A 27,994-nucleotide genomic window follows, 5' to 3' on the forward strand; every position below is an offset into this window, starting at 1 on the left:
AGATTCTTTAATATATTAATGGCATTAATGTTTTAAGTGAATGACTGGTGTTCGCTCCGCACCCACAATAAAATGTTTCTTGATGTAAGAAAAAAGCGTCAATTTGCATATAACTACGGAACACAATATGCAATGTTTTCTGAGAAAACGTGATATCCAAATAATATTGTAGGTTTGTTTAATTAGAACTTTTGTGTATGCGAGACATTTACATCTCAAGATCTTCCGTTATTTTTTTAAAAAATTATATCAGTATTGAAACAAGTAAACTAATAGGTTTCTTGTATTTTATTATAAAGCCATTAACATAAAAAGATGTTTTATGGCGGAAGAAAATCTATAGTTTTTAATAACACCTTATAAGACATTTTTTTTTTATTAAATGAACTACCAGTGTAAGGAGCTAATAGGACCCCATAGTTTTTCTTTTCTTTTAAAAGTTTAGCCCGAATAGGCTTAGCGTATTAAGACTTTTTATTTGTAAAATGTCATAAGAAATCCCACATAAGGTTTTTCTTATACAATGGAATTAAGTTATAACTTGTTACTTTTCCTTGACTAAAACCAGATTCACCTTCCATTGTATTTAATTCAATTTATAATTGGAGAAATTGTTAAGAGAATAATTTATTCAAAATATTAGAATCACAAACATAACAAAAATGTTTTGTATCAATTAAGACGTTTTAGTAATTATTTATGTAACAATAACAACAAATACAAGCGGCACTGCAACAAAGCACTTCAACATCTGTTTACTATACATTGCTGTTTCATAATACAAAAAAAAAGAATAAATTTCAACTTTAAAAAAATTATTTTATTGTATTTTTTTTCAGTTAACCATATGTGTCCCAAAAATATTAATTAATTATATTTTAGTACGATTTGTTTGTCATGAGTCGAAAACATTGCAACAACATATTTTTTAGGTTTCATTCGCAACATGTTGTTCCAAAATTCTATTCTATTTTTTACTTTTTATGTTTTTAGTTTCTTTTTTAACAGTAATGCAGCTCCAACAAATGAATCATTCAATGCACCGATACTTGATATTAAGCACAAAGAAAATGCAAATGATTTAGGTATCCAAAAAAATAATATATCAATCCGAGCACAATTAATATTGAAAGGAGAATATAATGTTTCGGCAGCCCTACGACTCCATGTCATATGGCCTAACGTGGTGTCCACGCTGACGCAATGTCGTCGAGATCAAATTTTAGTAGCCTCGGTAACTCCAGGATCCATAATCGTAAATTTTTTCATTTTGAAATCAGTGTTACCTCATGCCCAAAACATCAATAATATTTATGAAAACTTAAATAAAGCAATTTTAAAACGTGATAAGAAATTTGTAAGCCTTATAATGAAACCCTACAATATTGAATCAGCTGAATTAAAAAAACAATCGGTAACAAATGCGTTAAAAACCAAAACAGTTTCTAAAAAGAAGAAAAATGCTGAAGAGCATTTAGGACATTTAAATCGTCGTCAGGAAAAACCACACGTCAACCTGTCGTTAAAACAAAACAAAACATTGACAGAAACAAAACAAAGCAAAAAGCATTCAAACACCGTGGTTGATTTGAATCAGCTAAACTTTAACTCTCTCAATTCAAGGCAGCCTAGCCTACTTCATGAACCGGTTGATTTATTAAAGAAAGATAAACATGATAATTCACAAATCAAGACCAATTTATGGCAACAACTTGAAGAAAGAAATGTAACGACACAAGGCAAAAAGTCGTCAAAAAAGACGACTGAAAAAACATTAAAAGAATTCGTTGACCCCCGTATCAGCCCACCAGTAAATCCAATTCATTACCCCTTAACAATAACAGTTCTTCCTCTTGAAAAAAACATATTTGAAAAATTATCCCACTTGCAAAATATTACTTTTGTATTACCTCAACGTAATGATATTCTCCAGAAAACATCTACTGGCTCCCCATCGACTCAGTCAACCAAAAAGCACGAAAAATTAGAAACTACTACTTTAAAATCAAAAATAAATCCTAACGACCATTTAGTAAAAGTGAAAGAAATTTTGTCCATTGACCCACGGTTGTATAATACAAGTGCAATTACAGCGAATGATTCTTATATAGATAAGACAGCTAAATTGGTAGTGAATACGATAACAAAAGGTAAACCAGAGACACAGTCACTCGGAACACGTTCAGAAAACGTTAGCTTACAAGATTCCTGGGCACCACTTGGTGTTGGTTTAGCGTCGTTACTGTATAATGTACCATCATAGTACCCCTGACCTTATAATTAAAAAAAAAATTATACTTTTTTGTAATTATTTACTGTTACCATAACAACAGTCAAAACAATTTTTTTCTAAATTTGGAGAACAAATGAAGCTTCTTTTTTCTTTCAAGTTATTCAATTGATTACACAGTGAAACAGAAACTAAATAATAAAAGCAACAAAATTAGTGATGTAAACAGCTGAAATTTTGTAACATTGGAATTTTTTCTTAATTTTTCGGATTTCTTTGAAACTATTAATAACTTTTGTGTTACACAAATGAAATGAAAAGACGCATTCGATGAAGCGTTTTTTCGGTTTTTTTTAATAATAAGTTTGAAAAAAGAAAATAAAAAACAAGTTTTTTTCTTCAATTGTAATAAATCACCATATTTCTAATTGCAAATTTTCAGCTTCTTGACCATAAAAAATATATTTATAACGATTGTATAAGTTGACCATTTCACTAATATAAATAGAATGCCAATAGTGAACATTTTCTGAAGTCGGGTTTTGAATATGAGGAAGCTGAATAGGGGACCCTATAACCACGTGAAGTTTTTCAGAATATGGAAGAATCGGACACCACCATTGACCAAAAGGAAGAACAGTAAGAATGCCATAATCATTTAATCGAAACCGAAAATTATAAGCTCCTGAAATATTCCAGTATGTTTCTCTCTCACCAAAACCATAGGAAGGCGTGATAGTATATCCATACTGTAAAGCGTATTTTATAAAACCTTGACGCTTACGTATATAAAGACGATCTTTTGTTTGAGTGTGCAATGTTCCTTCATGCCAACCCCCCGGAATAATAGCAATAGACCGTTTATGAATCATGTGATCAACAACTGTATTTTTACGAATATTGCTTGCATGACCTGTTGTATCTGTCAAAATCCGAAAAATTGGTGAAAGACGTAAAAGGGATGAAAAGCACCAATGAAAATGCTCAAACTCATCCGCAAGATAACAATACGCCCAAATTAATGAAAAAATTCCGTGAGGGTTTACACAAAGAATTGTCGGTCGATCTTCTATTTGTGGAACATGCTCAAAACGAATTGACGCTTCAGAAAAGAAACGACTAAAATAATAGCGAAAATATCGACGTAAACTCGTTATAGGAGATAACGGTATCACCAAACATACTAATAAAAGGAAGGCGACGAGTAGGCCTGTCGTAATATAATTTAAAAATAAAAGAAGTAAAACCAAAAATGGAGACATAGAACTTATTATCCATGTTCCTATATAAAAAAGGAGGCAAACTGTTCCACCTATAGGACATCTATCACTCTTTTTCGTACTGTACGAAACAACTAAATGATCATAGCAACTATTCTCGATATCTTCCCATGTGGTCTTTGACAAGAGTTGTGTGTTAATAGTATCCTCAGTCGTCATAACTAGAACCTCTACGTTCAATAAAAATCATTATTTATTTTATGTGATACATAGTTGTAGCGTGGATTTCAAATTTACAAAAGCCTCAGAAAAGTAATAAAGTATATTCGAATTTTTCTGAATACCTGATAAAAAAAAAAACGTATGTTCAATATCAGTATTAACAATCATAAAAATACATTAAGTATCAAGAAAAATTTATAAATTTTAAAAAACCACAAAAAAAATTGAACTGTTAAAAATGTGTTTGAAGCAAATTCTTTTTTTTAAAATCGGGCAATGTCATGCTGAGAAGATTAGACACAGTTTCCAATTCAGTACGTAGTACAAGTTAATCTTAAGTGTGCTATTTTGAAAATTTTGCTTACATAGATCAATAGTATTTTTTTAAAAAAAAAAAATTTTATTCTTACACCTGATTAGGCTTTAATGAACTAAATAGTTAAGGTCACTTTTTTTTTTTTGTTTCGTAGCAAAAATAGTCAAAGAGATAGTCACTTGCTCAACATAAATAATCAAACGTAAAAAAAAAACCCCAATAATCCGCTTCCATTTAAAATAAAGTTTTAACTAGGCAATTAAGTTCCGCTTCATTCTTAACTTCTTTTTTTGTTTAAAGTATCATTATAATAAATAAAAGCCAATTAAAAAAAAAGTCGATTTTGGTCTAAATTCCCCAAAACAAGTGTCGCTCGACTTTATGGCTCAAATCGTTTTCAAATAAAAACTTTTTGATTTTTAATAAAAAAAAAAAGTAAAAACGTTAAAATTTTTAAGTAGGAAAAAATATATACTGCGACACGGCATTTAGAAAATAATCTTTTTATGACCTGTATATAAGCTGTGTTGATGTTCTAAAAATATGCTTTTCAGTAAACACTTTCAAATAGCGTTGCAATGCCTGCCATTACGAATCAAGGTTTTGTTTTTGACGAAGAATAAAAGTGCAGTTAGTTGAACACTAATATTAAAAGAGTTTGGAGGCCGACACCCACAATTTTATACATTATGCCTTTAAACGTTCATTTAGACAACAACCAGTATGAAACGAAACTTTAATTTCTAGTTGAGTACTTTGAAGTCATTTCGAAACTTTAAGCGCCTAGCGAAGTGACGTTTAACGGGAAACCAAAAAAAAATTTGTCCTACAATTTTTGGCATTAACCAGCATACGTCGACTGATAAGTTGGTTTACGAAAAATAGAAATATGTCTAATTTTTCAGTTTCCAAGTATCTTCATACAATTCTAAATTGTTCTACCTTATTCGAAATTCTCAGTGTTAATTGGAACGAAAACCTCTTTGCATTTCCGTTGAACCTCTATCATTGATACCTGCAAATTCATTTATATTGGCTTGTATTAAATTTGAGGTAAGAAAAATAAGTTCAAAAATGCTTCTGTAGTAAATTATAAGACAATTTAAATATGTCAATAATCAATAAGAAAAATATTTACCAGCGTACATAAAGAATACAAAAAAAAATATAAATGTTTTCTGTATGTATTGAAAAAATAAAAATGGTGTAAAAAAAAAAAAAAATTTATTCCATGCAACTTTTCAATAATCCACTGTGAATTTAGTATATTTATTTTTTCAAATAAATTTATACGAAGTTACGAACGCTTATTTTAATACTTTATAATTTTTTACATTGACATTTGATTTAATTTATTTTTTTTTAAAAAACTCTGTTATTCCATTACGTTCTGACAAAAATGTCACAGTTAAGCCAGAAAATCTCTATATTATATAAGATTACACAAAAAGCAAACGTGGAAAAGACTATTTATAATGAATATACAGTATACACAACTTTCACTGCCTCAGTTGAATTTTTATGTTGTTTTTTGTTAGCTCACTTTTCGACAATAGAAGGAAGGACGAAAATGATGACGAAACAAAACGCAGTTTTGTTGGTGGAGAAAGAAGGTTAAATTTGAGATTTATTTCAAAAAAACTTTAATTGTTTTTTTCTAGTGGATTGTCGGTGCAGCATCCACCTTGTTCCTCAGGTTTATGTTCAAGTGGCTCTTCAGGGTATTTAAAATTATAAATGTATAAAAATATGCTTCGCGTTACTTCACTTTCAGGTCGTTTCCAAAAGGAACTCGCAAAATAACATTGTAAAAATAGTTATCTGAAATTATTAAATAGTCAAAAAAAAAATGTGACTAGATATAAAAATGGTTTTTGTCTCGATGGAGGGGAATTTCGACCATTAAGTGAGCCTGAAAACGCGGAAATGATTTCAGCTATAAATTCGGGGTCAGTTTTCTTCTTTGCATTGTCGTGTTTCAAAATACAATCACAAAACAGATATGTCCCTAAAGAATTGTCACAAACATCTTCTTCACCGGTATCACTTATACTGGAAGATTTGCGGTAAACGTTATACAAGTGCAATAGGAGCAATTTTTCTGTCTTAAATATCATTTAGTTCAAAGGTGCATGAAGTTCCTTCTCAACCAAAGGTAGTGTGACAAAAGAATTATTTTTATTGAAAGTATGTTTCTTAAGAGTTTTCTTTACTCTGGAGAAGAACAATCCACGAAGTAAGACAAAAAATCGTTATTATTACTATTTATTCTTGTTATAGTTCGAGTACAGAAGTCATTGGTTCCTTCCCTGTAGATGTTTCCCGTTATACTGTTCAAGTCAAATATGATGTCTTTTGTTAAACGGTCAATAAAATACATCCTTTTTGTAGATTGATACGACTCGACCTGTGACTACACTCAAATTTCGTTTTTATGACGGTGCTGCTTTTGCTTCTTTTTTTTACTTTTCAATCCTGTTTATGACCTCGGTTTTTTAGGGACAACTGTCAGTCAACAGTTTAACGAACACCAAACTATAGAAGATGTTCACAATTTTGTTTTTCAGTATGTTACTGCTCATTTTGAAAAAAAAAAAACTTGTTACTGTGTTTTCATTTTGCTTTTAACACACTCTTCACTTTAGAGCGGCACCTGTGGAATGTAGCTATCGATTGCTTAGTGGTGCGTATTTTCACGTTTTTATGCCTTGAAAAAAACAAGTGTTGTTGTATTTTCTCCTTAGGATTTCCTCCTACTCCGATAAATTCTTGTGTTTCCATGACACTACAACAAGCCGGTAATGCAGTCCTGATTTCAAAACTTCTCTTGACTTCATTATAATGACAGGCTTATTAAACGAAACGATTATTCAACGTTGCGGTGAATAAGATGTGTTTCTTTTTGATTGAAGCGATTTTAAGTTTAAATTTTCCATTATAAAGAAAAAGATAATTTTTGTTTTACTCCATCTGAAATAAAGTAATTGTCCAAAACAAAAATGCTGTATAGAAAAGATAATTTGTATAAACACATTGAATTTTTTTCAACTTTAAATTTTATCTATGCAATTCGTCATGGATAATACTTTTTATTCGTTTGTATAAAGTATCAATAGATTTCTAGAGAACATTTGGCCATGGACTCTTTATGAAAAGGAAAATCCGTTTTTGAAATAACTAAGTTTAACGTCAACATGCTTTAAAAACAGCTTGTTAAATATTTCCCAGGCTGGTAGTATTTTTTTTTTCAGATAATAAAATACTAATACAGATTTAGCTTTCGAATTCGCTCTTCAAGGGATTCTTTGCATACTTCTGTAGGTGTGGAAAGTTGCTTTATGTCATCTAACAAAAGAAATGCTTCTTGCTTTCTATTGTTTTTTTTAAATCACCTTTATCGTGAGGCAAACATTCAAATACATCTAGATTAATACAGGTTTTCTTTGGATCCTCAAAATATGTTGAAGACGGTTTCATCAAAGCTTGAGGACTCACTCGAAGCTAAACACTCAATTTTTTCACTAAAAATCTTTTTACAAAAATGCTAGCAACCACCTCTGCTGTTTTATCCAAACCAACTTCGTCTAGAACTTGTTTGAGAATGTCTTGAGCTTCTATAGTCGTCTCTTCCTGATTTTACAATACAAAACGTCATTTCTTTATGCTTCTTAATTTGGGTACTCAATACATGTGATGCAGTTGTTTCTGCTAGAGTTGCTGACATTTCCTTAGTTTTAGTATCAAAAAAATTCAACCTGTGAGTTTCGTCCAAAAATTTTTGCGTGAAATCTTGAAATGACTCTAAATTCAGTTCCTTATTAAGTTGGATTATAGTCTGTCGTTTCATAAAATAACTTTACTTTTATCGTTTTATCGGGAATTCTTTTTGTTCATGTAGTTTACCTGAGTTATTTTTTCTATAGATGCTGAAAGCATACGGTTAGATTTGATACTTTGAAGTTGCAGTTGCAATGCATGAAGATGCGAGTTCATTTCGTATAATTTACATTGACTTTTTCTTGTTCGAGCGATATCCTGAGAAAGGATTTTCGCTAAATGCTTTTAAATAAAAAAAAATATTCAATTTATGTATTAAAGACATCAATCATTACAAGATCCTCTCTTTCAACGGTTTTTTTTAATTCTCGTTTCAACGCTTCTTCTTCCGTAGCTAACGCGTGTTTTTCTCTTTCCGTTTCCCGCTTTGCACGTTGAAGAAGTCTTTTCGCATTTTGTAACCGCTCTTTAAATACCCCAAACGAAATAATACAACTTTTTTAACACGACAAATTTTTTACTCTAATTACCTTCAGTACTGGGTTTATGGAATCCTTGGCCCATAATTCAATATAGTAGCAGCTACCCGACGTAAATAACTAAGAGACACTTTTAATTTTCATCCAATACACTTTGTCAACAATTCATGGTAGGTGTAGTATCCGAAAGAAAAAACTTAATTCAGTTTTCACGATAAGGGTTTTTGATACAGTCGAATCGCAAAAGAGCTAAAGGGTGGACTGCACAGATACTGATTGAAATCTGTTAGATCAATTCTTTTTTGGACAAAAATATATGTTATTGGAATAAGAGTAATAAAATATAATTTACTCTGAGAAATAAAAAAATTTTGTTTGACACACTCGACTTTTTTGTTGGCTTCACTTGTACTCATGTCGTTTTTCACACCTATCTGTAAAAAAAAAAAGCGTATTTGAAAAACATAGACGTTACGTTTGTTAAAACAGAACACGATACTATTAAAGAACATAAATTTCAACATGTTCTACACCAGATATTTATAAATATTTCTTGTATTCCACGACATGTTCTTTAGCTTTTATTTTAGATTCTGTTTAAAAGCTTGAATATTTTTCTTATTAATAGTAACATAGAAATGTCATAACTTTTGTTATAAAGGATAGTATGAAACGAATAAATTTTTTTTTGAAAATGTCTTCTATTATTGTCGTCTTTATTGTATATGGATTATCAGACTCATAATTTCTCGTGTCAGCTTGTATGAAAAAAAAAAAAATTTTGAATTAAAAAAACAAAAATTAAATTTTTCGACTACCGCCCCGCGTAAGTTCAATCCAAATGACGGTTATTGAGGGTTACATTTACAATTTTCTACACGAATAATTCAAAATGGCAAAAAAGGGTCTGTCGTTTGAAGAGAAACAACAAGTACTTCTTCAAGCTCTTTTGCGGAAAGTAAGTTCTTATATAAATATTTCTTTTGTAATTAACCTATTCTTTTTAGAATCAGTTTTTTAATTACAAGGAGATTGAGAAAATTGCATGTCAAGCTGGGATTGTTTTACAAGCCGTTAAAGATGTAGTTCAGAGTTTAGTCGATGAGAACCTAGTCAATTGTGATAAGTAGACATATATTCTTCATTTTTAATAATTTGAAGCTTATGTGTTGTTTTAGAATAGGTAAACAAAACATGTAAGTTTTATGTGGAAGCAATGGCACAATTTTTATAATGGTCCTTGTATCTATTGAAACGGTTGCTGTTTTTTTTTCAAATACAACGTAAAAGTTACTGGGTTCTTTCGGTAGATATTTTACTACATTCACGTCGGAAGTCGGAAGCTGAATTGTAACTTTATGAAATGACAAATTTGTTTTGATATTTGTTACTACGTTACATGAACCTGCGTGTGTGTGTGTGTGTGTGTTTGAAGGAAACGGAAAGAACAATTGGAGAAAAAACGTGATTTACTAAAAAAACAATTAGAATTTTTTTCTTCTTCTGAGTATGGCTCTGAAGCAGTAAGGATTTTTTATCTAAGTGTTTTAGTGAACGTTAAATGCTTTTTTAAAACAGACACGCGGTGAATTAATAGAAAAAATACAATATCTTCAAATTAAAAAACAGGTAGCACCTAAGCGTGGTCATACATTGAAAGTTTTAGTGATGCGCTTTACAGAAATTAGTACAAGAAATCCAGTCTAAAAAATCTCACGGAGTTGAGTCATTAAAAGCACTAAAATCTACGCTTGCTCAATCCTGTGAAATGTCGACGCGGTATATTTTTATTACGTTTTCATTATTAATTTTTTTTTTAGGTGGGGTGACAACATATATGTTGTCCGAGCTTGGATCAAACAACGGTTTCCCCAAATTGCAGAAGCTGATATTAATACTCATTTTGATATGTACGCTTTAAATAAATATTGTTTGTATGCCATAAGTTTTAATCATTTACTTTCATCAGTCCTTCAGATTTATTTTAATAAAATACAATACTACACAATTAAATATTTTCATGAGAACTTTTTTTAAATGTCATGTATATTGTTGGACTATTTTTAAAAATGTCATGTACAATGTTCATTTTATAGTCAACAAAAAAAGATAAATTTTGTCAAAGACTCATACAAAGTCCATGTTTGTATCCATTCACGCGTCAATAAGAATGAGTGTCAGATATTTAAAAAAAATAATATTACAAGGGTTGACTAGGAAATCCTGATGAAGAGAAAAATACGTCGATTCCGTTTAATTATGTCTTAAACGCCACTAACCTGTTGTGAGCCACATTCATCTGTGAAAAAAATATTAGATAATAACGTTTTTATTACGTCAAGTACCTGTTGGTAATCCATAAAGGTTAGTGTATCAACTGCAGCCTATCACACGCTATATATATTTTTTTTTGGGGGGTTCTAAAATATTAATTACTGGCGCATCGTTTGTAATATATTTTTTGATAAATTCTAAATCATTAAATTAATATTTCTATTTCGGTTTTACCTATTTTATTAAAAAGAGAGAAGTTAAAGTCTTTTTTCTTGTTTTTATACAATTTTATAAAAACTACAAGAGTATTTTATAAGTGTTGCAACTTTTTATTGTTTTATCCTTTTTTTCAACAATTTTACTTCTTAATTATTTCTTGTTTTGTTACTTTTTATAATTTTCTTCTCTTTAACCTTTGATTAGTTTTTTTTCTTTTTGATCATTGCATTCATGAGTTTGCTTTTTCAAGCTAGACGTCATTTATCCTCGTTACCCAAACCGGATAAAACTTCTTCTACAAGTAATACACCAACATCTCATTTAACGAGTGATTCAGCTAACGTAAACGCTGACGTGATGTCAATAAGTACTACGGCCCCATTAAGAAAAGATGACCTGTGTCAAGGTAAGGAAAGTTTAAATGATATTGGAATTCAAATAAGGAACACAATAGTTTTGCAAAACTTAAAATGTTTTTTGTTTTTCAGATGAGGATTATACAGCATCGTATATATGGGTCGAGCATCCTACAATCGGTTGTACTCCTGGATTGATTGTAGAAAGGATGAAGGATGGAAATGTGAAAGCACAGTTACTGGACGGGTCTATTCAAACAGTGGAAAAAAACACGATTCGATTCGTGGATTCCAGTTGCACTACAGGTGTTGATGATCTGCTTCTTTTAGAACAATTAAGCATGGGTTCTCTGTTACATAATACAAAAGTTCGGTATTTAAAAAACGAAATTTATACTTCTGTTGGTTCACCTATACTAATATCAATGAATCCTTATACAATTCTGCCAAAATTGTATAGTCTTGAAACAGCTCTTTTATATCGTACAAGTCGCGAAAATTTGAGTGATTTACCTCCTCATTTATTTCGGGTCGCGCAAGCATCATTAACCAATCTTTTTTCTTCGGAATGTGATCAGGCAATAATTATTTCTGGAGAAAGTGGTGCTGGAAAAACGGAAGCAACCAAAATAATTTTGAATTATCTTTCAGCATTAAAACATTTAGATAAATCCCACGCGGATCCACTATGCACAATCGCAACCACAAAATTAAGTTCTTCAAGCCTTGGTTGTTCTTTTGGCGTTGAAAATCAAATTATCCAATCCAACCCTATTTTAGAGAGTTTTGGTAATGCTAAAACAATACGAAACGATAATTCATCTCGTTTTGGGAAATTTACTCAAGTGTTTTTTGATATGCAATCAACTGATTTAATAAAAGCTCAAATTTCAAATTATTTATTGGAGAAGTCTCGTATTGTGGTGCAGCAAACTAATGAAAGAAATTATCATATATTTTATCAATTGTGTGCTGGATACAATTTATTAACTGCTGAGCTTCAAAAAAAATTAGCATTAGATCACGTTAATAAATTCAATTATGTTAAAGGTCACCAAGATTTGAAAAGTATGTACTTTTCTCTTTTAAGCTACATTGTAATGAGTCAGGGTCCATGCTGCGTTGTGTATATTTTTGTAGATCGAGATGACCTTAAGGACTTTCATGAATTACTTTATTGTTTAAAAGCATTACACTTTACTGAGTGTGACTTTGCTGAAATTTTCAGTCTCTTAGCTGCTATTTTACATTTAGGAAATGTTCTGTTTCATTCTTCAACTAATGATCCCGATCACTTAATTTTAGATGAAGCAAGTGAAAATTCATTAACTATATCTTCCGACTTACTAGGTCTACCTGAGGAGGATTTAACGCGTCTTTTGAAATTCAAAACAATTAAGGATGCATCAAGTCAGGAAGAGATCGTTTTACCGCGAAACTCGCATAGTTTCATTTTTGCACGCGATTCGTTGTGTAAAACAATATATGAAAGGCTTTTTAATTATATAGTTCAAAGAATTAATGCTGTTTTAGCTGAGAAGCTTCAAAAAAATCCAAATCATACAAGTAGTGAGAAAATTGTTTTTGTTTTTTAGACAATAAAAACAGCTAATAATTCTTGACGGATACTTTTTTTTTTTGTCAGAAGACAAGAATTTGACAAATGGCACCCGGATAGGAAGTATTGGATTATTGGATATTTTTGGATTTGAAGTGTTCGATGTCAACTCTTTTGAGCAATTATGTATCAATTTCGCGAATGAACAATTGCAACAACATTTCAATTTACACGTTTTTCGAGAAGAACAAGTACCTTGGTGTAATGTTTTCCAAGTTGATGTAATTGTTTCATTTTTAGAGCTTGTATCAAGAAGAAGGAATAGAATGGAACGATATTGAGTTTGAAGACAATTCGTCCATCTTGGATGCGTTAACTCATAAAGCACATGGTGTCTTTGCAACCTTAGATTCAGAATGTTTGATGCCCGGTGGTTGTGACTCAAACTTCCTTCAAAAGGTTTTACTTTGCGCTCAAACCAATAAAATTATTTACATGGTAAGCAGGTTGCGAGATAATACTAAAACATACCTTGTTATGTACAGCCTCCACAATTGAAAAGAAAAGAGCAGTTCGGTATTGTTCATTACGCTGGTCCCGTTCTATACGATGTTCAGGGAATGGTTGACAAAAATAGAGATCGCGTTGATCAAGATTTTTTTCATTGTTTTCAAACAAAAGGACAAACATTATTAATGCAAGTAATGCAATTTTATTGAAACAGATTAAGAAGACACATATGTTTTTTTGTATTTATTTTGTCAAGTTATTCGAAGAACCTATACCAGTTAATATAACAGGTTTACATGATCGTGAGACGCAATCAAGTGGCCGCAAAAGTGTTCCAACACCACAAAGAGGGTTCGCTCAATGTTCCGTGAGTTTTACCTTTCGTTCGCAATTAACTGGTCTTATGGACGTACTCCAATTGGCATCAGCGTCTTATATTCGTTGTATTAAACCCAACGGACATAAATCTCCAAAGGATTTCGATGCTGTTGATATATTACGTCAGTACGAATGCGCTGGAATGCTAGAAAGTATTCGTATTCGAAAAACGGGTTATGCAATACGATTACCTCTTTACCGATTTTTCATACGTTACAGGTAAAAATTTTTTAGTATTGATTACGTAGTTGCACTTGTTTTAAAAAAAAAATTTTCGTTGTTAGAGTCCTATTTAATACAGGAGAAGTTTCCGCGTTTCAGTTAAACAATTGTCGTTCATCTCCCACTCATTTGACAGTGACACAATTACAAAAAAAACGATTAGAAGAAATTCTTTTACGCTTAGAACCTTCATCTAGTCGTAAAACCAGACTATGGCAAGTTGGGCAAACAAAAGTTTTTATGAAAGAAGAATTTCATACACTGTTAGAAAAAAAGAGATTAGAAGGACTATGCAGTTGTGCTACTAAAATAACATCACATTGGAAGAGTTATTGTAAAAGACAAGAATTTTTACTTTTAAAAGATGTTTCAACGGGTTTACAAGCAATAGGTTACTGTAAATTATTTCGGCATCACTTTTGTACAGATCATGTTGCTCAACGCCATACAGCAAGCATAGTAATACAACGATGGTGGCGTCATTATACCTTCGAAAAAGCTGCTCGCATCGCTCGACATGCTGTTGATGTCATATCGTCTGCATGGTTGACATATCAAGAGAGAAAGAAAAAGGAACTATTTTTTAAAGTTGAAAAGCAAAATTTTTTAAACAAAAATGCATTACACCAGAAGTCTTCGCATACTACCACGTCCAAAACGTTCAAAAAAGCAAATCAATCAACATTAGATGATACATCACATAATCCAATACACAAAGAAAATTTAGGAATAAAGGTTCCAATGACTTCAGCAGAGCTGGTGAATGATGCTCCTTTTTCTGTGTATGCCTCGCACGGTTCACCCAGTTCTGATACATTGTCTTCTACAACTTGCTCTGAATGTCAAATTCTTCTAAAGCAAATCCAATTTCTTCAAGTAACGTTTTTCTTAAATACAAAAATACTTTAAAACATATATATATACTTTATAGAGAGAGTTATATCAGAAAGAAGCACTTGTAACACGAAAAGACAATGAATTACAAACACTACAAAATCAAAATGCAACCTTAGTAAGCTTCTTTGAAATCACTTTGTAGTTTTCATTAAAGATTGTCATGTAATTCATATTTTACAAGTTTTATCATGATTTTTTCTTTATTGCGTTTAGAAGCAACAAATAAAAATATTTCAAAAGGAAGCCGTACAAACACAACATTTACTCCAAAAAACGCAAGATACACTAGATGAAAACAAGATGTCTTTAAAAGGAACAATTCAGGAACACAACGTATACAAAACAACGTCATCCGTAGAGTGTTTTAAAGGTAAACAGGTCGAGAACCTTAATCCGAGTTTTGTGAAGGAAACAGATTACAAAAAGTTGCAAGAAGAAAAATGTGCCCTAGTAAATCAACTGACAGCATCTGAAGAAAAACTTCGAAATGCAGAAGCCACTGTTGAAACATTACGACAACTGCAGTTATATAAAAAAAGAAGTTATTCCACTGATATTGAAGACGAACCATTTGTTACACGCCGTGACCCTCAGCAACCAGTACCATTACTCTTATCACCGTTACAGACAAATCGCTTTAACCAGTCTACTTCATTGAGTGTAATAGAAAAAAACTTTGATAGTTGTTCTATTTTTTCTTTTTATAGCAAATTGATCACTGTGGTCAAGAACAAGAAAAAAAAAAGGATATCGAATTTTCTCTTTTACAAAAGCGAACGACCCGTGGTTCTCGTATGGAAGCATCGTTACCCGTTGCTTATATTGCTTTGGTAGGTCACACAAGGTGCAAATGATACAGTTTTTCACATATAATAAACGTGTTTTAAATTATCTTTTGTATACTGTACTTTAAAGAAAGAGGAGACGGTAGAAGGAAGAACTTTAAGAGGTGAAATTGAAATTCTACAAAGTGAAAAAAAAAAGCTCGTGAAAGACAAGACAAAATTGCAACAACAAGTTAATATTCTAATAAACGACATTGAAAAATATCGAGAAGATGTTGAGCATTTAAAAACAGTTCAGTGTTCTTTAGAGCGTTCGGAGCAAAGTATTTCAAATGATAAGAGAGAACTACAAACTCGCGTGAAAAAAGCTATGGAAGAAAAAGAATACATGGAACACCATATAAAAAAACTATCCAACAAAAACACTTCATTGCTGGAGCGCTTACGTCAATTACAACTTAACCAAAAAGAAATGGATTTTCAAGCTCAGTTGGGTGTAGCAACAACCTGTGATATTGCACAACAGAAAGCTTGCACATTACTTTTAGAGTACCAAAAAACACTTGTAAGTTATTCTTTGACCCGATTTACCGACTAAAAATGTCATATATGATTTTTTAACGTCATACCTTTATTTTGTTTCTGCACGTACTATTGTAGAGAGAAAAAACATGGAGACATTATTCTGTAGACACGATAGTCAATCGGTTTCAATCGTGTATCACCAAACTGTTAATGTTGTTAGCAGCGTCTCCAGAGGCCACCTTTCTTAGTGGAAACGATCCTACAGACAACCTGAATGTTTCTGTAAAAAAAACACCTCGCCCGCCATTAACATCACGTTGTTGTTACACCGCACGCAGGTAAAACATATATAAAATAAACAGTCAAAGATGGTAAAAAATTGTGTATGATTTTCTAAACTTTAGTCCAAGGTAGAGTCACTTTAAGTGTGTTTCTCTGATTTTTTGTAGCTAATTGGTTTGTTAAGCATGTTTTCATTGTTTGCGTTATCCTAGAAAAGATATTGCATTTCATCATTTTCCGTGTCATGTACTAATTTCAGTATTTTGCGTTGACTTGTATGGTTACTTATACAAGTTTTAATAGCATACCTGAACTCTCTCATCATTAATTGTTGTTTGTTTCTCCTGAAATTCGATTAGTGGTTTAAGTAAAAAAAAATCGTGCATTACTTTTTTTATTATTATTCAAGATATGAAAAAACTTGCCCACATATTGCTGAAACGCCTCTCTTGACACAACGAAACTATGTTGGTACGTGTGACCGGATTGTGGACGTTGCTTTAATGAGATTCATGTATATGTGTCTTTAACAAACAGAGGAGTGTATTCATTCGGCACAACGACATGCTCCACTATACACACCGCGCTCAACTGCGTGTAAGGTTTTTTTTTTTTAAATGTTTTTTACAACACTTTATTCAAATTTTCTTAGGTCCTACTGAGAGATTTAGTAACGCGCTAGCGACAGACCGAATGAGAAAACATTTATTATGTAATAATGATCGATCTTGTCTGTTACCACATGTTTCTCACCGTAACGCAGCACTATCAGAGGCTTACTGCCCCCGGTGCTCTGAAACGCATGATGCTGTTTAAGTCAAGTTTCCCTAGAATTTTTCATGTATGACGGATAAACGCTTGGCTTCCATATATAGACTTGTACAGAAAATGTGTCTTTTAGTTCAATCGCAATGGAAACATGTATTTTCCTTCGTTTCTTTTTTTATACCTTTTTTTTTTTTAAATTCAAATCCAGGACGAGGTCGTTCTCCATTAAATTTTCACGACGTTGCATATTGTAATACAAAACGTGAATTAAACCCGATGCAATTTAATAATATTATTTAGGACTTCCTGTTTTGTTCCAAAGTAATACTCAGTTTCATTTTATTTTAATTTTTAAGCGGGTAGTAAAATGTCAACTTAAATCTTTTGTCATTTCGCATGTGTTTTGAATACTATAGCAATCCCTAACGTTTAAATTATTTTGTTTAAACTTGGTGTTATAAAATTTTACTTTAATATTATTTTTTTAAAATTAAAGCCCACAAAAAAAAAACCGTTCATAAAAGTATCGTAATTTAATTTATTCGTACAACGTAATCATGTTGGGAAACTTTGGCTATATTACATTTGCGTTTACAAAAAGCTTTAACTTCAACCAATAAATCAACATTATGTGATTCAAATTTAACGTTTCACTCGTAATTGTTGGTTAATTCCATTTCACACAATAAAGCCCATCTAAGGTCCAATTCAAATCATTTTATTTTAGTTTTTATTAAACAAACTGATAGCAGTAATAATCCGTGCATGTACCTGAGCAACTCTTTACTACTGCAGAGGATCAACAAATCATGAGGTTATTAACGCATAATCTTCTTTTATGGTTCGTTTAAACTAACGTTTATTGTTTATCCATAACAATTCTTCTAGTAACAGAAAGCAATGCTCAGGAGGTTACCCATTAAAAATTACTATTACAGATTGCCCTAATAGTACACATAGAGATGATGTTCAAAATTATAATCCAGATATGGTGAAGAAATTATTAGAACGCATTTCTTGGGATGCGCTTAGTCAGGCCGCTTCTTCGGTACAATTTTTCTTTACTTTACCATCATTTCATTTCACATATGTTTTAATAGTTGTCTATGGCCTTACCTGTTTCTTACAGTAATGAAGATTTAAACGATGATAATTTTTTGATGCTTGTTTACGACACACTAATGAATGTATGTTAGAATTCATGATTGCACCAAAAAGGAATTCGTTTTGTTACAGTTTCATGTTCTTGAAGGTAGCTTGACCTGCCCTGTTTGCGAAAGAATTTTTCCCATATCGAAAGGTGGTAAAAATTTGTTGAAAATTCATTGTAACATGACATGTATTCCACAGGTATTCCAAACATGCTTTTAAATGACGAAGAAGTTTAATACATTTTAATTTGTTACTAATAAACAAGAACAAAGTGTCTTGATGCCTCGAATGTGTTCATTTTGATAGCAGACACTCAAATGAATTTTTTTTCTACCCAAAAGTTTTTATATTTAACCTGTATATTGGTACCATTAGAACAATTCAAATTCAATTTGAAACTATTTTATATTTTCTGCTTAAATGAGAATTTGTGCTCCATGCACGAATAAAATGCACTTTATTAAGATGATTTCATTACATTGAAACAAAAGTTGTACAAGGCACAGTAATCGGTGAAACTCTTGTTACGTGTTAAAAAAAAGATTCAGACTAGTCAACGCCATTTTGGCATTGCTATAGAAGAGGATGTGGCAATTGATATTGCCCTCATTCTTTGTCCCAAATTTAAAAGAAATTCCTGTTCGCGACGCTCCTTGTAACAGGTATTGTGCAACAGTGAAAATTTTTCTTAAAATATTAACTACTGTTGATGTTTCCCATCAAGAAATGGTTATTGAAATACAAGAATTTTCTTAATTTTCTAATTTTATTTTTTAGATATGAGTGTTATATATGAAAGAAATTCTTTGTCACGAAACAGAGAAGCTCGTGGTTTGCCTCCGTTCACCGGTAATCATTATATTTGCGACAAAATAAACTGTAGATCCCAAATCATTTTTTGCAACTTTACTTGTTTTTAATGCTATTGAACAGTTTACTTTGCGGCTTTATAGAACAATCTGATACATTAAGCGCGTCTTTGAATGTTCCTGGCTCTATAGAAAACGAAAATCTCATCACACAATCCATTAAGAGTAGCGTTGAAAAGAAAAAATTATCTTTACAGCTTTCTTTAACTGGTGCAACAGAGAATTATCCGTCAAATACAACACACGCTGTCTGTAACGATTCAGGTAGATTTTATTAGAAAATGAAAAGGTACAAATGTTTTTTTCTTAATAGACGAACCTCCCGAAAATCCGACCGAAGCTACCCAATTGTGTAAAAGCGCTCCTCCGCAGCGTAGCACGCGTCGCCCTCCTCCACCGCCTCCTTTGCGTCGTTCGCAAGTTGTTACAGAATCCTCGAAATCTACAGACTCTTCTGAATTGAATGAGTTTATCATTAAAATACCAAAACCTCCTTTAGGTGTTGTATCACGTCGTATACAGTGGCAACAAATAAACAAATCTAAATTATCCTGCAGTTTGTGGAATCGGAAACTCCTCAATAACATTTCTTATGAAAAAATAAAAAACAAATCAACTTTTTTGGATATTAACTATGATGTAAAAAACAATTTGTCATAAAAATGAATTTTTTCCCTTGTCCAAGTGAGATGTTTTATTTTGTATTTCTTGTAGATTATTACATCTTTATTTTTTGAAAAAGTGGAGATCAACGCAAAAAGTGCTCTTACTCCGTCTTCAGCAAGAAATAGTTTAAGGAACTCTTCTGACGTAACCTCTGGAAAAACACCCGTTGTATCTATTTTGGATGCAAAAAGAAGGCAAAATATTGAGATTTGTTTAAAAGGATTAGGACTTTTAGATGATATTACCCCACTTATTCGTACGGTCATTGATTTATCCCTTTTTCAAAAGGACTTTAAAGAATCTGCATCTTGTGCTTGTTTAACTGCTGAAAGTTTACAATTGGTTTTAAGTTTATATCCAACAAAGCAAGAAGAAGAGTTACTGCGCCATGCTTCTTCAAATCTGGAAAAGAATATGGTTTTAGGAAAGGTAAAACTTTTCATGAACTTCTTCTTTTACTATTTTTTTTTCAGGCTGAAATTTTTTTATTAAAACTCATGGATATTCCATATTTTTGTGAAAGAGCTCAATGTTGTTTAATGTAAGACTTTCTTTGTAAATGATTGTTCTTGTACTTTATGAGGGGTCGGGGTGTTAGTCGTCTAACCCTTGTAGATGAAATCAATGAAATACTTCATTCTCTCCAATTATTGCGTCATTTGGTTGAAAAAATCCTTGAAACACTACAAAACGGAGGGTTACGTTCTATTTTAGATTTTATTCTTCATGTTGGCAATTATCTGAATTATGGTTATCACAAAGGAGGTTTTTTAGGATTTTCATTAGAATTCCTACCACAAATCAAACATGTTCGCAGCGTGGATAATTCTACAACATTATTAGGGTAGCAATATCCCTGTGAAGCCTGCTGTTTTTAAAAAAATGATTTGAAAACCATTATGCTTGTATTGCTCAGAGTTTTAGCCAATGTCATTCAAGAACAGAAACCTTTAATATGGAAAGAACTGCAAACAATTGTATCCTTTAGTCAAAATGTCTCTGCTCTATGGTTACGTGAAGCCGAAACAACACTCAAAACAACAAGAAAACAACTTGAACTTGTTAGCTCCCAGCTTTTAAAAATGCAAAATAACACACTTTTTGTGAAAATTTTTTCAAAATTTAATACAGTGAGAAACTTACGCCTAATTTTCTTTCTTTATTTTTTTTCGGTTTGTTTAGACAGGAGAAGCACTAGTGAAAGTGTGTGAACAGGAAGCTAAAACAGTGAATGATTCTTTAATTCAATTGACTCGAATATGTGGCGAACGAGAAGAGGTAATCCTTCAGTGTTTCAACAGTTTTTTTCTTATTTTAAAAGCATTAGACCATAACCATGGCTTTTACTTTAATTAATTATTTAAAAAGTTTTTGTAAAGATTTGTTCTTAGCTTTAGACAAAAATCTTGAGTCAAAGGTAATGTAAAACATTTTTCTTTCAAAATCTAATTTTTAATCTTTCTTCTTTGCACTTTAGAAACGTATTCATAGTAAATTACATAAAGGAAAAAAGAAACAAGAAAAGAGTATAGATGTTTTGAAAAGTTGTGATAGTGGATTAAATACCGAAATCACTTTATCAACTTCTGTGTCTCAAAAAAGTCGCGAGGATCTTTTAGAAGATCTTCAAGATGACGATATTAAAACTGAAATTATAGGTGATAGAAATGTTGACATTGATGAAGAAGTCCATGATAAGAAGGTCCAAGCTACTGAAGATGTTAATCCAGTAATAGAAAGCCAGCATCAAGACCATCCGATTTTTTTACCTACTAATAATAATTTTTCTACAACACGGTATTATGAACAATTCACAAGTAGCCATATATCAAAAGTAAAAGATCCTATATTTGTTCGTCCAATTTTTCCTCCTGCCGACGCTTCATGCTCACCGAATGAGGTAAAACAAATAAATTTGAATGAAGAGAATCAGTTGCACACGTATACTGAGACACCCCATCAACTCACACTTAATAAACAAGGTTTAAAAGAAAAAAAACTAGAAACAGCAAAATCTACGCCAAAAGTTCCACGTTTAGTTCTGGATCAATTACTTAATTGTTTAGGAGACAAAAACGATCAGGTTGCAACTGCACGCAACGTAACATGTAACAATAACACTCAAGTACAGTTTAAAAAGCTTGAGACATCGAATCATTATAATCTTGCAACATCACGAGGTCACCTTAAAAATTTTAAAAATACAGTTCCCCTTACCGAAAAATTCACAAAGAAGACACCTTCCCTTATCAATGAAAAACCAAAATGTTTTGTTAGAGCAAAACATGCTGAATACAATAAATTGCAACAAGAACTTTTTACCTCTTCCGAAACGAAAACAACTACAACACACGTCAATTTTATGACAAACCTTTCCAAGAGACCACCCAATAGTATACCCCAAGGCACAGTACCTAAAGATTCACGTCAATCGTTTTTAGAAAAATATTATGCAAAGCAAAGTGATTCTATTTCAACTACAACGCCTTCTCCATCCAAAGCCCCATCAAAGCATAATCTGTTTTCCTTTTCATCTTTAAAAAAAACGGCTCTGACGTCTAAAAAAAGTATAACACGGAAACTTGAACGCCTAGTTTAGCTGCTTTTTTTAATCTAACGCCAATAGATTCAGTAGAATTTCATCAAAATTTATGTGGAGTAACCGATATAGAGCTTCCGAAATAATTGTTTCACCAGCAATCACATGCAACACTTAAGGTTTTTTATGAAAACGAATTTTAAACAATCCTTCGTCGCAATTCGTTTTCTTTGAATAATTCATTTTTTTACAGGAAAATTAATTTTTTGTAGTATTTGTTCATGTTACAAAGCAACATAATGTTCTTTTATTACAGTTTAATTAAACTAGTTTTAACGCCTCAAAATTTTAATATAGCTAATATTAAAAGCCGAGTTGTAAGAGAAATTTTTTTTTTTTCAATCAGATCCATTTTTTTTTTTTAAAACAAAACAAATAAACTCTTCTTTTTTATTTAATAAAGAATTTATTTTAAAAAAAAAAGTCTTTATGTTTTGAATTCAATAGCTAAAATAATATTTTATACAAGATTTTTTTTTTTTAACGTGTATAAAACAAATATTACATAAACCTGGCAGTCAATTAATTATCCGTGAATTATTTATCTATGCAATTGTTTTCAATGCTTTTCTATTTTTTACCGCGAATGTCATTTTATGTTAATTACACATTCACATGTAAGCGCTTTTATCAAGTAAATCAAAAAAAAAAATATACATAACGAGTCGCACTTTAAATGGCTTATTTTTCATTTATTAAAAAAGCTTTTCATCCTTTCAAAAAATAATATATGTGAGTTTGAAAGCAATTTAAACGTAGTTTAGTTATAATGTAAGCGCTGGATCTCAACATTGTCTCAGCTCCAAAAAAATCTTTTGAAAAATTCTGTAGTTTTTTGATGTTTTTCAAAATTTTACAACTAAGCATTGAATGGGCATCTGTATAATAATGTTTTTATATGAGTAACAAGTGTTATAAAAAGCACCATTTGACCTCAAAACAACACTGAACGGCGCCTTTATTTTTGCTTTGACATTTTTTTATACAATGCGACAAAATTGAATCACGTACCTAACGAACTAATAGTTATTTATTGTACAAGACAAAGCAGTTATGCAGCAGTTGAAGAGTATTTTTTATTCTTCACATTTTTCATAACATGTTTTTTAGAAAGAAGTAACAAATGTAAAAGGTAATTGGATACGTTCTGTCTATTGTTCTTATTGCATCACCACAACACTAAAAATATTGTCTTGTATATTGAAAAGTGATGTTACGTCAAAAAATGAACTTTGCATATCTTTCATGACGACAGGGACAATTTTGGTAAACAAAATTTCATATGTTGGTATTTTACAAGAACGGGGTCTTACGAAAAAAAAAAGATTTCATGGAGTTTGCTTATACTTCTTTGTCAGCTGGGGTTAGTAAATCAAAAAGAATCTCTTTATTTTTACTGTTTCATTCAACAGAACTTAGATACATGTGCACACGCACACATATTTTAATAATTTATTTCCTACTGTGCATCGTTACTACACATAAACCACAAAAAGATGAAAAGGGCGTTTTAAAACCTTTTAATTTATTTCATCAATAATTTGCAACCACATACTTTGTAATATAACAAATTTTCACTATCTGTTTAAAGTTTTTATTTTAATACATTGAAATGTTTTTTGAAATGGTGAAGAAAATATTGCTGTAACCACTTGCTTCTGCAAATGCGGTTTTCTCGTTCTTCACAGAACACTGAGATGGTGCGACTAAGCGAAATTCTCAAACGGTTAAAAAAACGCGTATTGCTTCAGTTAAATTTGAAGGAATATGGAGGTTTGCAATTTATATACAAAAAATGACACTGACTATATGGTCGACGATGCGAAAAAACGTCATCAAAATACATTAGACTTATAATTAGTAAGGTGATAAAAAAATAGGGTTAAAATGTTCAAAAAAAAAAAAAACAAGAAATTCCACTTAACAACATGAAACAACTGTGTTTTCTATACTTTTGTTTTTTTGTTTTTGAGTTTCTATAATCGAAGAAGCTTTTTCTGCTCGAGAAATAATTAAAGATCCCAACACTCTGATTACAACACATCCTTCCTCGCCTGCAAGATTCTCATCAAACTTTTGCAAGAGCATTCGCGCTATGAAACAACAATTCGAATGTAAACTCGATTGCTTAAAAAATACGGCATAATCACTAACTTGTTGAACTCATAAAACCAGTGGAAGCATGAGCTGTTGGAAAAAAAAAACGTCGGAATTCGGGACATTTAAGATATGATTCGACACCCGTAAGAATTCCTTTAGCCATCAGTAAACATTTTATAAATACCTTAAAACCAATCAAATACGTGCGCTGTATATAGCAACCACATTGTTTTGATATACCCGATGATCTAATGAAGAAGAATTGTACACAAACCCCTCAGAAAAAATATTAGTGACATCGCAGGCGTTCTTAATATCTTTGTCACTCAGGGGTTGCGAAACGTTTTTCGTAGCTTCACACTCATTCGATCCGTGTGCGATCTTTAATAATGTATATAGTTCGTTAACAACATTGAAAAAAAGCGTGATACGTACAATTTGCAGAAGAGATACAAAAGTCGGAACTAAATGCCCCATCGATGGACTCCAACCCCTACCTGAAAGTTCACATTTTTGTAGCACCCCTTCACAAATACTGTGAAACAAATCTACAAAAATAAATGGGATATCACTTTTTTTTTCGTATTAGACGAACCCAAAAATATATCTTTTGTTTCGTTGCATAGCGATTGACGTTTCATCTCAGGGGCCTTTAATATTAAGGAACATATTGCCTACAGGACATAAATGTTAGCAAGCTTTGAGAAATACACTTTGATTTTTTAAAATATACCTGAATGCTAACATTTATTCCTGTTTTCAATCTTTCCTTGGATTCGCACCATCTATTAATTAGTGAAAACATCATTTATACAAATTTTTTTTAATTAAAACGTTACTGGTTTTCTTTATGGATACACTTCAACCACTCTTTCAAAAGTTTTGATTTGTCGTACATCACGATAGACTGCCCATGATAAATCTACAAGCGAAAGTTTTTTTTTCACGAATACAAATTAATCAAAACCTTTTACACTGTAATAGAAAAGCACTATTTTTCAAGCATTTATTTATTCTTTATAAGAATTCGCACCTAAAATTTTTGTTAGCTGAAAACAAACTTTTTTTAGCCGAAAGCAAAACTTTTTGCTAAGTCCAGTCATAGTTCATTATTATTAGAATAGCTCTACACAATTCAGTCATTTACGAATACAGCGTATTATAAAAACTAGTCTAATCATCTATGGATATATTGTATAGTGACTTTTATTTAATTATGATATTACCTACATAATTTTTTTAGATATTGTATTTTCAGAAGAAAAAAAATTAGAATTTGATTTTTGCTCTTAAATGAACGCTAGCACTTTTTCAAATTACAATAAGGTTTAGATTTACAACATTTGCATGACGAGTGTAGTCTATATAATGGAGTTGAGGATCCTTCGAAAAAAGAAAGAGATATGTTCAGATTATTGTACTGCGTTCCAGGAAAAGATTAATGAGAAAAATTATGTTGCCTTTGTTAAACACAGTCGTATTATATTTCTTATATTCATAGATTGTTTTTAAAAAAACAAAAGACGCAATATTGGAGATTAAAAGATTTCTTTTTGTAGAATAACAGTGAGTTAGGTCTAATTTTATTTTACTCTTTAAATCTAGTTAGAATGTTAAAAAAGGGTCATTGTTATAATATTTTCTTTACCTCTTGATAAGCATAGGAGCAAATAAGTAGCGTCATAGCTACAAAACGAAGAGATTTATCCAAAATGTTTTCTGGATGACTGAAGGCTAGCATATAATCCGAGCTTTGATGAAGAGAATGAACGGTTTCTTCACTGAACTTTTTATTTAGATCCCATCTTGACAAAGACTTATCAGGGTCTCCCTCTACAATAACAGGTGGCGTGACACAAGAAGAAAAAACTATTTACAACAATTGAACCATGCTTAATTGCGTGACAATACTTGTTACTTTTCTATACAAACCTTACCATCCGGTGATGGAGTAAAATTATTAGAGATGTTTTTTACTTGAGTTTCAGAACAGCAAGAGGCTTCTTTAGTTTCGTCAGTACCCATTGTGCTGAGTAATTTCATAAGAAGCCGCATGATATCAGCTTGAATTAAGGCAAAACACAATTGTTTTCGGGACTCTGCTGCTTTTGTGACTCCTAATTCGTCTCTTTCTCGAGCCGCACGTTGTATACGTCTTAAAAACTCACATTGTGTACATGGACATCGTAATTGAGGAAGAAGACAACTTTGGATATTAAGCATTAATACGGAAATCGGAAGATCCGCTGATATCTACGAGTTAAATTTTGAGAAAAAATATTCATTGATGATTTTATGCTTCTAAATAATTGATACTTTTACTAACCGAAGGACCCAATCCAAAAGAACAAATTGAAAAAAGTATTTCTCCAAGTAACAACGTATGTTTTGGGTTTTTCCAAAGCTCAGTAAACTCTTCAAGTGCTGTGAAAAATTTTTTACAACGTTCCACAGAGAAAACAAATATAGCCGAATTAACCACACGGTGTGGAGGATAACTTTTTAATGCGCTAGACATTAAATGCAGACATGTTAATATATCGGACTGTTCTACATTAGCATTTGCTTTGGCTGTAACAATTTGAAGAATTGAGTCGAGGAACTGCATCATCAAGGTTAATTCATGATGATTCCATTCAATATCAACGGAATGCGTATGCCGCTCACACAAGAAATAGGTTAACATGGGTAATACACCTAGATTTTCGTCATACGGATCCACTTGTTGAACCAAAAGAATGCTAAAAAATCGTAAAATACCACTTATACTACCAATGAAAGGATTTTCACTTCTTTCTTTAACAAGCCGAAAAAATAGTGTAAATCCACCTGCGTAAACAAACTCTTCTATTGTTTTTTTAGAGTAATCCATAACTAGAATCAGTAATCGGGTGACAAGGTATTGTACGTCACGTGTATTTTCGACACTTTTTTCATTTAATAATCGATGACATTCTTTAACCGTTTCGCACAACCTGTCATAACGTTCTCCCTCCATGTGTTTCGTATAAGCTCCCGTCATGATTTAATTAAATTAAAAAGAAACTTTTTTTTTTTAATTCGTTGAGTAGATTTGATTTTAATACCTTGATGTCATTATGACACGTCACGACAGCTTGAATGCATGTCACACATTCCCCTTTCAACATGCTTTGATTATATTGGCTTAAGAAATTTTGTAAAGCGATTTCGTACCCACTAAGCAACATTGACAAGTGTCCATGAACCTAAATCTTGTATAATAAAGTCTTCGCTTAAAAATTTTTCGTAGAGGTTGTTCATTAAATTTATATGGTAATTGAAAAAACACAATACTTATGTAAAAGTTATTGCCCTCTTCCACCATTATAATTGAATTTCGAAAATTTTATTATAAAAAAAATTTAACAAGTGAAAGAAGTTTAGATCGAAATTCCACATAAAGCAATGAGAAAATTGAACAGTTTAAATCAATATCAATTTTAGCAAAATTAAAAAAAAAAAAGATTAAATAAAGGCATTATATTAAAACTGTATACAAATTATTAACTATGTTTGTTTTTCATTTAACTAACTGTGATGTAGAGGTGTTTTTAAGATGATTCTATTAA

General features: G+C 31.5%; 6 protein-coding genes across 27 annotated transcripts; 3 read left to right on the forward strand and 3 right to left on the reverse strand.

Moving 5' to 3' along the window:
- Nucleotides 1-2,632: 2,632 nt before the first annotated feature.
- LOC128883777 (diacylglycerol O-acyltransferase 2-like) lies at nucleotides 2,633-3,881 on the reverse strand. Its single transcript, XM_054136473.1, has 2 exons — nucleotides 3,573-3,881; nucleotides 2,633-3,512 (listed from the first exon to the last, which is right to left on the reverse strand). The coding sequence occupies exons 1-2, from the start codon at nucleotides 3,667-3,669 to the stop codon at nucleotides 2,644-2,646; spliced, it is 966 nt and encodes a 321-aa protein (XP_053992448.1). The 5' UTR covers nucleotides 3,670-3,881; the 3' UTR covers nucleotides 2,633-2,643.
- Nucleotides 3,882-5,334: 1,453 nt separating this feature from the next.
- On the forward strand, nucleotides 5,335-7,007 carry LOC128884206 (NSFL1 cofactor p47 homolog). Of its 3 annotated transcripts, none has more exons than XM_054137409.1 (14): nucleotides 5,335-5,395; nucleotides 5,527-5,601; nucleotides 5,650-5,709; nucleotides 5,763-5,795; nucleotides 5,848-5,937; nucleotides 5,989-6,054; nucleotides 6,110-6,143; nucleotides 6,190-6,224; nucleotides 6,269-6,326; nucleotides 6,380-6,428; nucleotides 6,488-6,554; nucleotides 6,634-6,671; nucleotides 6,733-6,786; nucleotides 6,837-7,007. In XM_054137409.1, the coding sequence occupies exons 1-14, from the start codon at nucleotides 5,388-5,390 to the stop codon at nucleotides 6,875-6,877; spliced, it is 708 nt and encodes a 235-aa protein (XP_053993384.1). In that variant the 5' UTR covers nucleotides 5,335-5,387; the 3' UTR covers nucleotides 6,878-7,007. The 3 variants fall into 3 exon arrangements, with proteins under 3 accessions (XP_053993384.1, XP_053993383.1, XP_053993382.1); XM_054137408.1 differs by having other exon boundaries at nucleotides 5,361-5,474; XM_054137407.1 differs by lacking the exon at nucleotides 5,335-5,395 and having other exon boundaries at nucleotides 5,405-5,601.
- On the reverse strand, nucleotides 6,830-9,121 carry LOC128884205 (charged multivesicular body protein 2a-like). 3 transcript variants are annotated; one of them, XM_054137405.1, is made up of 10 exons: nucleotides 8,778-9,121; nucleotides 8,597-8,678; nucleotides 8,296-8,541; nucleotides 8,101-8,231; nucleotides 7,892-8,047; nucleotides 7,677-7,823; nucleotides 7,544-7,618; nucleotides 7,381-7,489; nucleotides 7,075-7,333; nucleotides 6,830-6,958 (listed from the first exon to the last, which is right to left on the reverse strand). In XM_054137405.1, exons 3-9 carry the CDS (start codon nucleotides 8,327-8,329, stop codon nucleotides 7,251-7,253), a joined length of 735 nt encoding a protein of 244 aa, XP_053993380.1. In that variant the 5' UTR covers nucleotides 8,330-8,541; nucleotides 8,597-8,678; nucleotides 8,778-9,121; the 3' UTR covers nucleotides 6,830-6,958; nucleotides 7,075-7,250. The 3 variants fall into 3 exon arrangements, with proteins under 3 accessions (XP_053993380.1, XP_053993378.1, XP_053993381.1); XM_054137403.1 differs by having other exon boundaries at nucleotides 8,744-9,121; XM_054137406.1 differs by lacking the exons at nucleotides 8,597-8,678; nucleotides 8,778-9,121 and having other exon boundaries at nucleotides 8,296-8,582.
- Nucleotides 9,122-9,251: 130 nt separating this feature from the next.
- LOC128884203 (uncharacterized) lies at nucleotides 9,252-18,577 on the forward strand. Of its 18 annotated transcripts, none has more exons than XM_054137401.1 (25): nucleotides 9,252-9,370; nucleotides 9,423-9,767; nucleotides 9,823-9,873; nucleotides 9,926-11,143; nucleotides 11,226-12,161; nucleotides 12,234-12,662; nucleotides 12,739-12,902; nucleotides 12,952-13,149; nucleotides 13,197-13,352; nucleotides 13,418-13,758; nucleotides 13,824-14,637; nucleotides 14,693-14,773; nucleotides 14,872-15,318; nucleotides 15,366-15,488; nucleotides 15,574-16,008; nucleotides 16,104-16,306; nucleotides 16,660-16,721; nucleotides 16,788-16,847; nucleotides 16,903-16,962; nucleotides 17,014-17,091; nucleotides 17,136-17,859; nucleotides 17,907-18,066; nucleotides 18,119-18,205; nucleotides 18,255-18,318; nucleotides 18,369-18,577. In XM_054137401.1, exons 4-20 carry the CDS (start codon nucleotides 10,969-10,971, stop codon nucleotides 17,064-17,066), a joined length of 4,737 nt encoding a protein of 1,578 aa, XP_053993376.1. In that variant the 5' UTR covers nucleotides 9,252-9,370; nucleotides 9,423-9,767; nucleotides 9,823-9,873; nucleotides 9,926-10,968; the 3' UTR covers nucleotides 17,067-17,091; nucleotides 17,136-17,859; nucleotides 17,907-18,066; nucleotides 18,119-18,205; nucleotides 18,255-18,318; nucleotides 18,369-18,577. The 18 variants fall into 18 exon arrangements, with proteins under 18 accessions (XP_053993376.1, XP_053993375.1, XP_053993368.1 ...); XM_054137400.1 differs by having other exon boundaries at nucleotides 17,152-17,859; XM_054137393.1 differs by having other exon boundaries at nucleotides 16,903-17,091.
- Nucleotides 18,578-18,881: 304 nt separating this feature from the next.
- On the forward strand, nucleotides 18,882-22,715 carry LOC128883822 (formin-J-like). Its single transcript, XM_054136578.1, has 10 exons — nucleotides 18,882-19,019; nucleotides 19,124-19,303; nucleotides 19,353-19,678; nucleotides 19,754-20,134; nucleotides 20,179-20,246; nucleotides 20,304-20,549; nucleotides 20,622-20,835; nucleotides 20,888-20,983; nucleotides 21,033-21,122; nucleotides 21,183-22,715. Exons 1-10 carry the CDS (start codon nucleotides 18,950-18,952, stop codon nucleotides 22,302-22,304), a joined length of 2,793 nt encoding a protein of 930 aa, XP_053992553.1. The 5' UTR covers nucleotides 18,882-18,949; the 3' UTR covers nucleotides 22,305-22,715.
- Nucleotides 22,716-24,136: 1,421 nt separating this feature from the next.
- LOC128883897 (uncharacterized) lies at nucleotides 24,137-27,499 on the reverse strand. The gene is made up of 10 exons (XM_054136753.1): nucleotides 26,731-27,499; nucleotides 26,342-26,657; nucleotides 26,053-26,237; nucleotides 25,244-25,326; nucleotides 25,138-25,189; nucleotides 25,000-25,078; nucleotides 24,840-24,952; nucleotides 24,645-24,785; nucleotides 24,459-24,588; nucleotides 24,137-24,397 (listed from the first exon to the last, which is right to left on the reverse strand). Exons 1-10 carry the CDS (start codon nucleotides 27,424-27,426, stop codon nucleotides 24,225-24,227), a joined length of 1,968 nt encoding a protein of 655 aa, XP_053992728.1. The 5' UTR covers nucleotides 27,427-27,499; the 3' UTR covers nucleotides 24,137-24,224.
- Between the last annotated feature and the right edge of the window lie 495 nt (nucleotides 27,500-27,994).

This window comes from Hylaeus volcanicus, unplaced genomic scaffold, assembly GCF_026283585.1.
Source record: "Hylaeus volcanicus isolate JK05 unplaced genomic scaffold, UHH_iyHylVolc1.0_haploid 12237, whole genome shotgun sequence".
NCBI classification, from domain to species: domain Eukaryota; kingdom Metazoa; phylum Arthropoda; class Insecta; order Hymenoptera; family Colletidae; genus Hylaeus; species Hylaeus volcanicus.

What these genes read in the sequence shown, in the direction of transcription:
- LOC128883897 (XM_054136753.1), bottom strand. Translation starts at nt 27,426, where the DNA reads ATGACGGGAGCTTATACGAAACACATGGAGGGAGAACGTTATGACAGG. An exon ending in TGTATCCATAAAGAAAACCA is followed by an intron (nt 25,190 to 25,243) that starts GTAACGTTTTAA and finishes ACTAATTAATAG; the next exon opens with ATGGTGCGAATCCAAGGAAA. An exon ending in TGGTTTTATGAGTTCAACAA is followed by an intron (nt 24,398 to 24,458) that starts GTTAGTGATTAT and finishes GTTGTTTCATAG; the next exon opens with CGCGAATGCTCTTGCAAAAG.
- LOC128884205 (XM_054137405.1), bottom strand. Translation starts at nt 8,329, where the DNA reads ATGGGCCAAGGATTCCATAAACCCAGTACTGAAG. An exon ending in CAGAAACAACTGCATCACAT is followed by an intron (nt 7,619 to 7,676) that starts GTATTGAGTACC and finishes TTGTAAAATCAG; the next exon opens with GAAGAGACGACTATAGAAGC. An exon ending in GTTTGGATAAAACAGCAGAG is followed by an intron (nt 7,490 to 7,543) that starts GTGGTTGCTAGC and finishes TTGAGTGTTTAG; the next exon opens with CTTCGAGTGAGTCCTCAAGC.
- LOC128883822 (XM_054136578.1), top strand. Translation starts at nt 18,950, where the DNA reads ATGAGTGTTATATATGAAAGAAATTCTTTGTCACGAAACAGAGAAGCT. An exon ending in TTTTGGATATTAACTATGAT is followed by an intron (nt 19,679 to 19,753) that starts GTAAAAAACAAT and finishes TATTTCTTGTAG; the next exon opens with ATTATTACATCTTTATTTTT. An exon ending in AGAGCTCAATGTTGTTTAAT is followed by an intron (nt 20,247 to 20,303) that starts GTAAGACTTTCT and finishes TCGGGGTGTTAG; the next exon opens with TCGTCTAACCCTTGTAGATG.
- LOC128884206 (XM_054137407.1), top strand. Translation starts at nt 5,510, where the DNA reads ATGTTGTTTTTTGTTAGCTCACTTTTCGACAATAGAAGGAAGGACGAA. An exon ending in TTTGTTGGTGGAGAAAGAAG is followed by an intron (nt 5,602 to 5,649) that starts GTTAAATTTGAG and finishes GTTTTTTTCTAG; the next exon opens with TGGATTGTCGGTGCAGCATC. An exon ending in TGTTCAAGTGGCTCTTCAGG is followed by an intron (nt 5,710 to 5,762) that starts GTATTTAAAATT and finishes CTTCACTTTCAG; the next exon opens with GTCGTTTCCAAAAGGAACTC.
- LOC128884203 (XM_054137386.1), top strand. Translation starts at nt 10,969, where the DNA reads ATGAGTTTGCTTTTTCAAGCTAGACGTCATTTATCCTCGTTACCCAAA. An exon ending in AGCAAATCCAATTTCTTCAA is followed by an intron (nt 14,638 to 14,692) that starts GTAACGTTTTTC and finishes TATACTTTATAG; the next exon opens with AGAGAGTTATATCAGAAAGA. An exon ending in TAGAGTACCAAAAAACACTT is followed by an intron (nt 16,009 to 16,103) that starts GTAAGTTATTCT and finishes GTACTATTGTAG; the next exon opens with AGAGAAAAAACATGGAGACA.
- LOC128883777 (XM_054136473.1), bottom strand. Translation starts at nt 3,669, where the DNA reads ATGACGACTGAGGATACTATTAACACACAACTCTTGTCAAAGACCACA. An exon ending in TCATTTAGTTGTTTCGTACA is followed by an intron (nt 3,513 to 3,572) that starts GTACGAAAAAGA and finishes TTTTTTATATAG; the next exon opens with GAACATGGATAATAAGTTCT.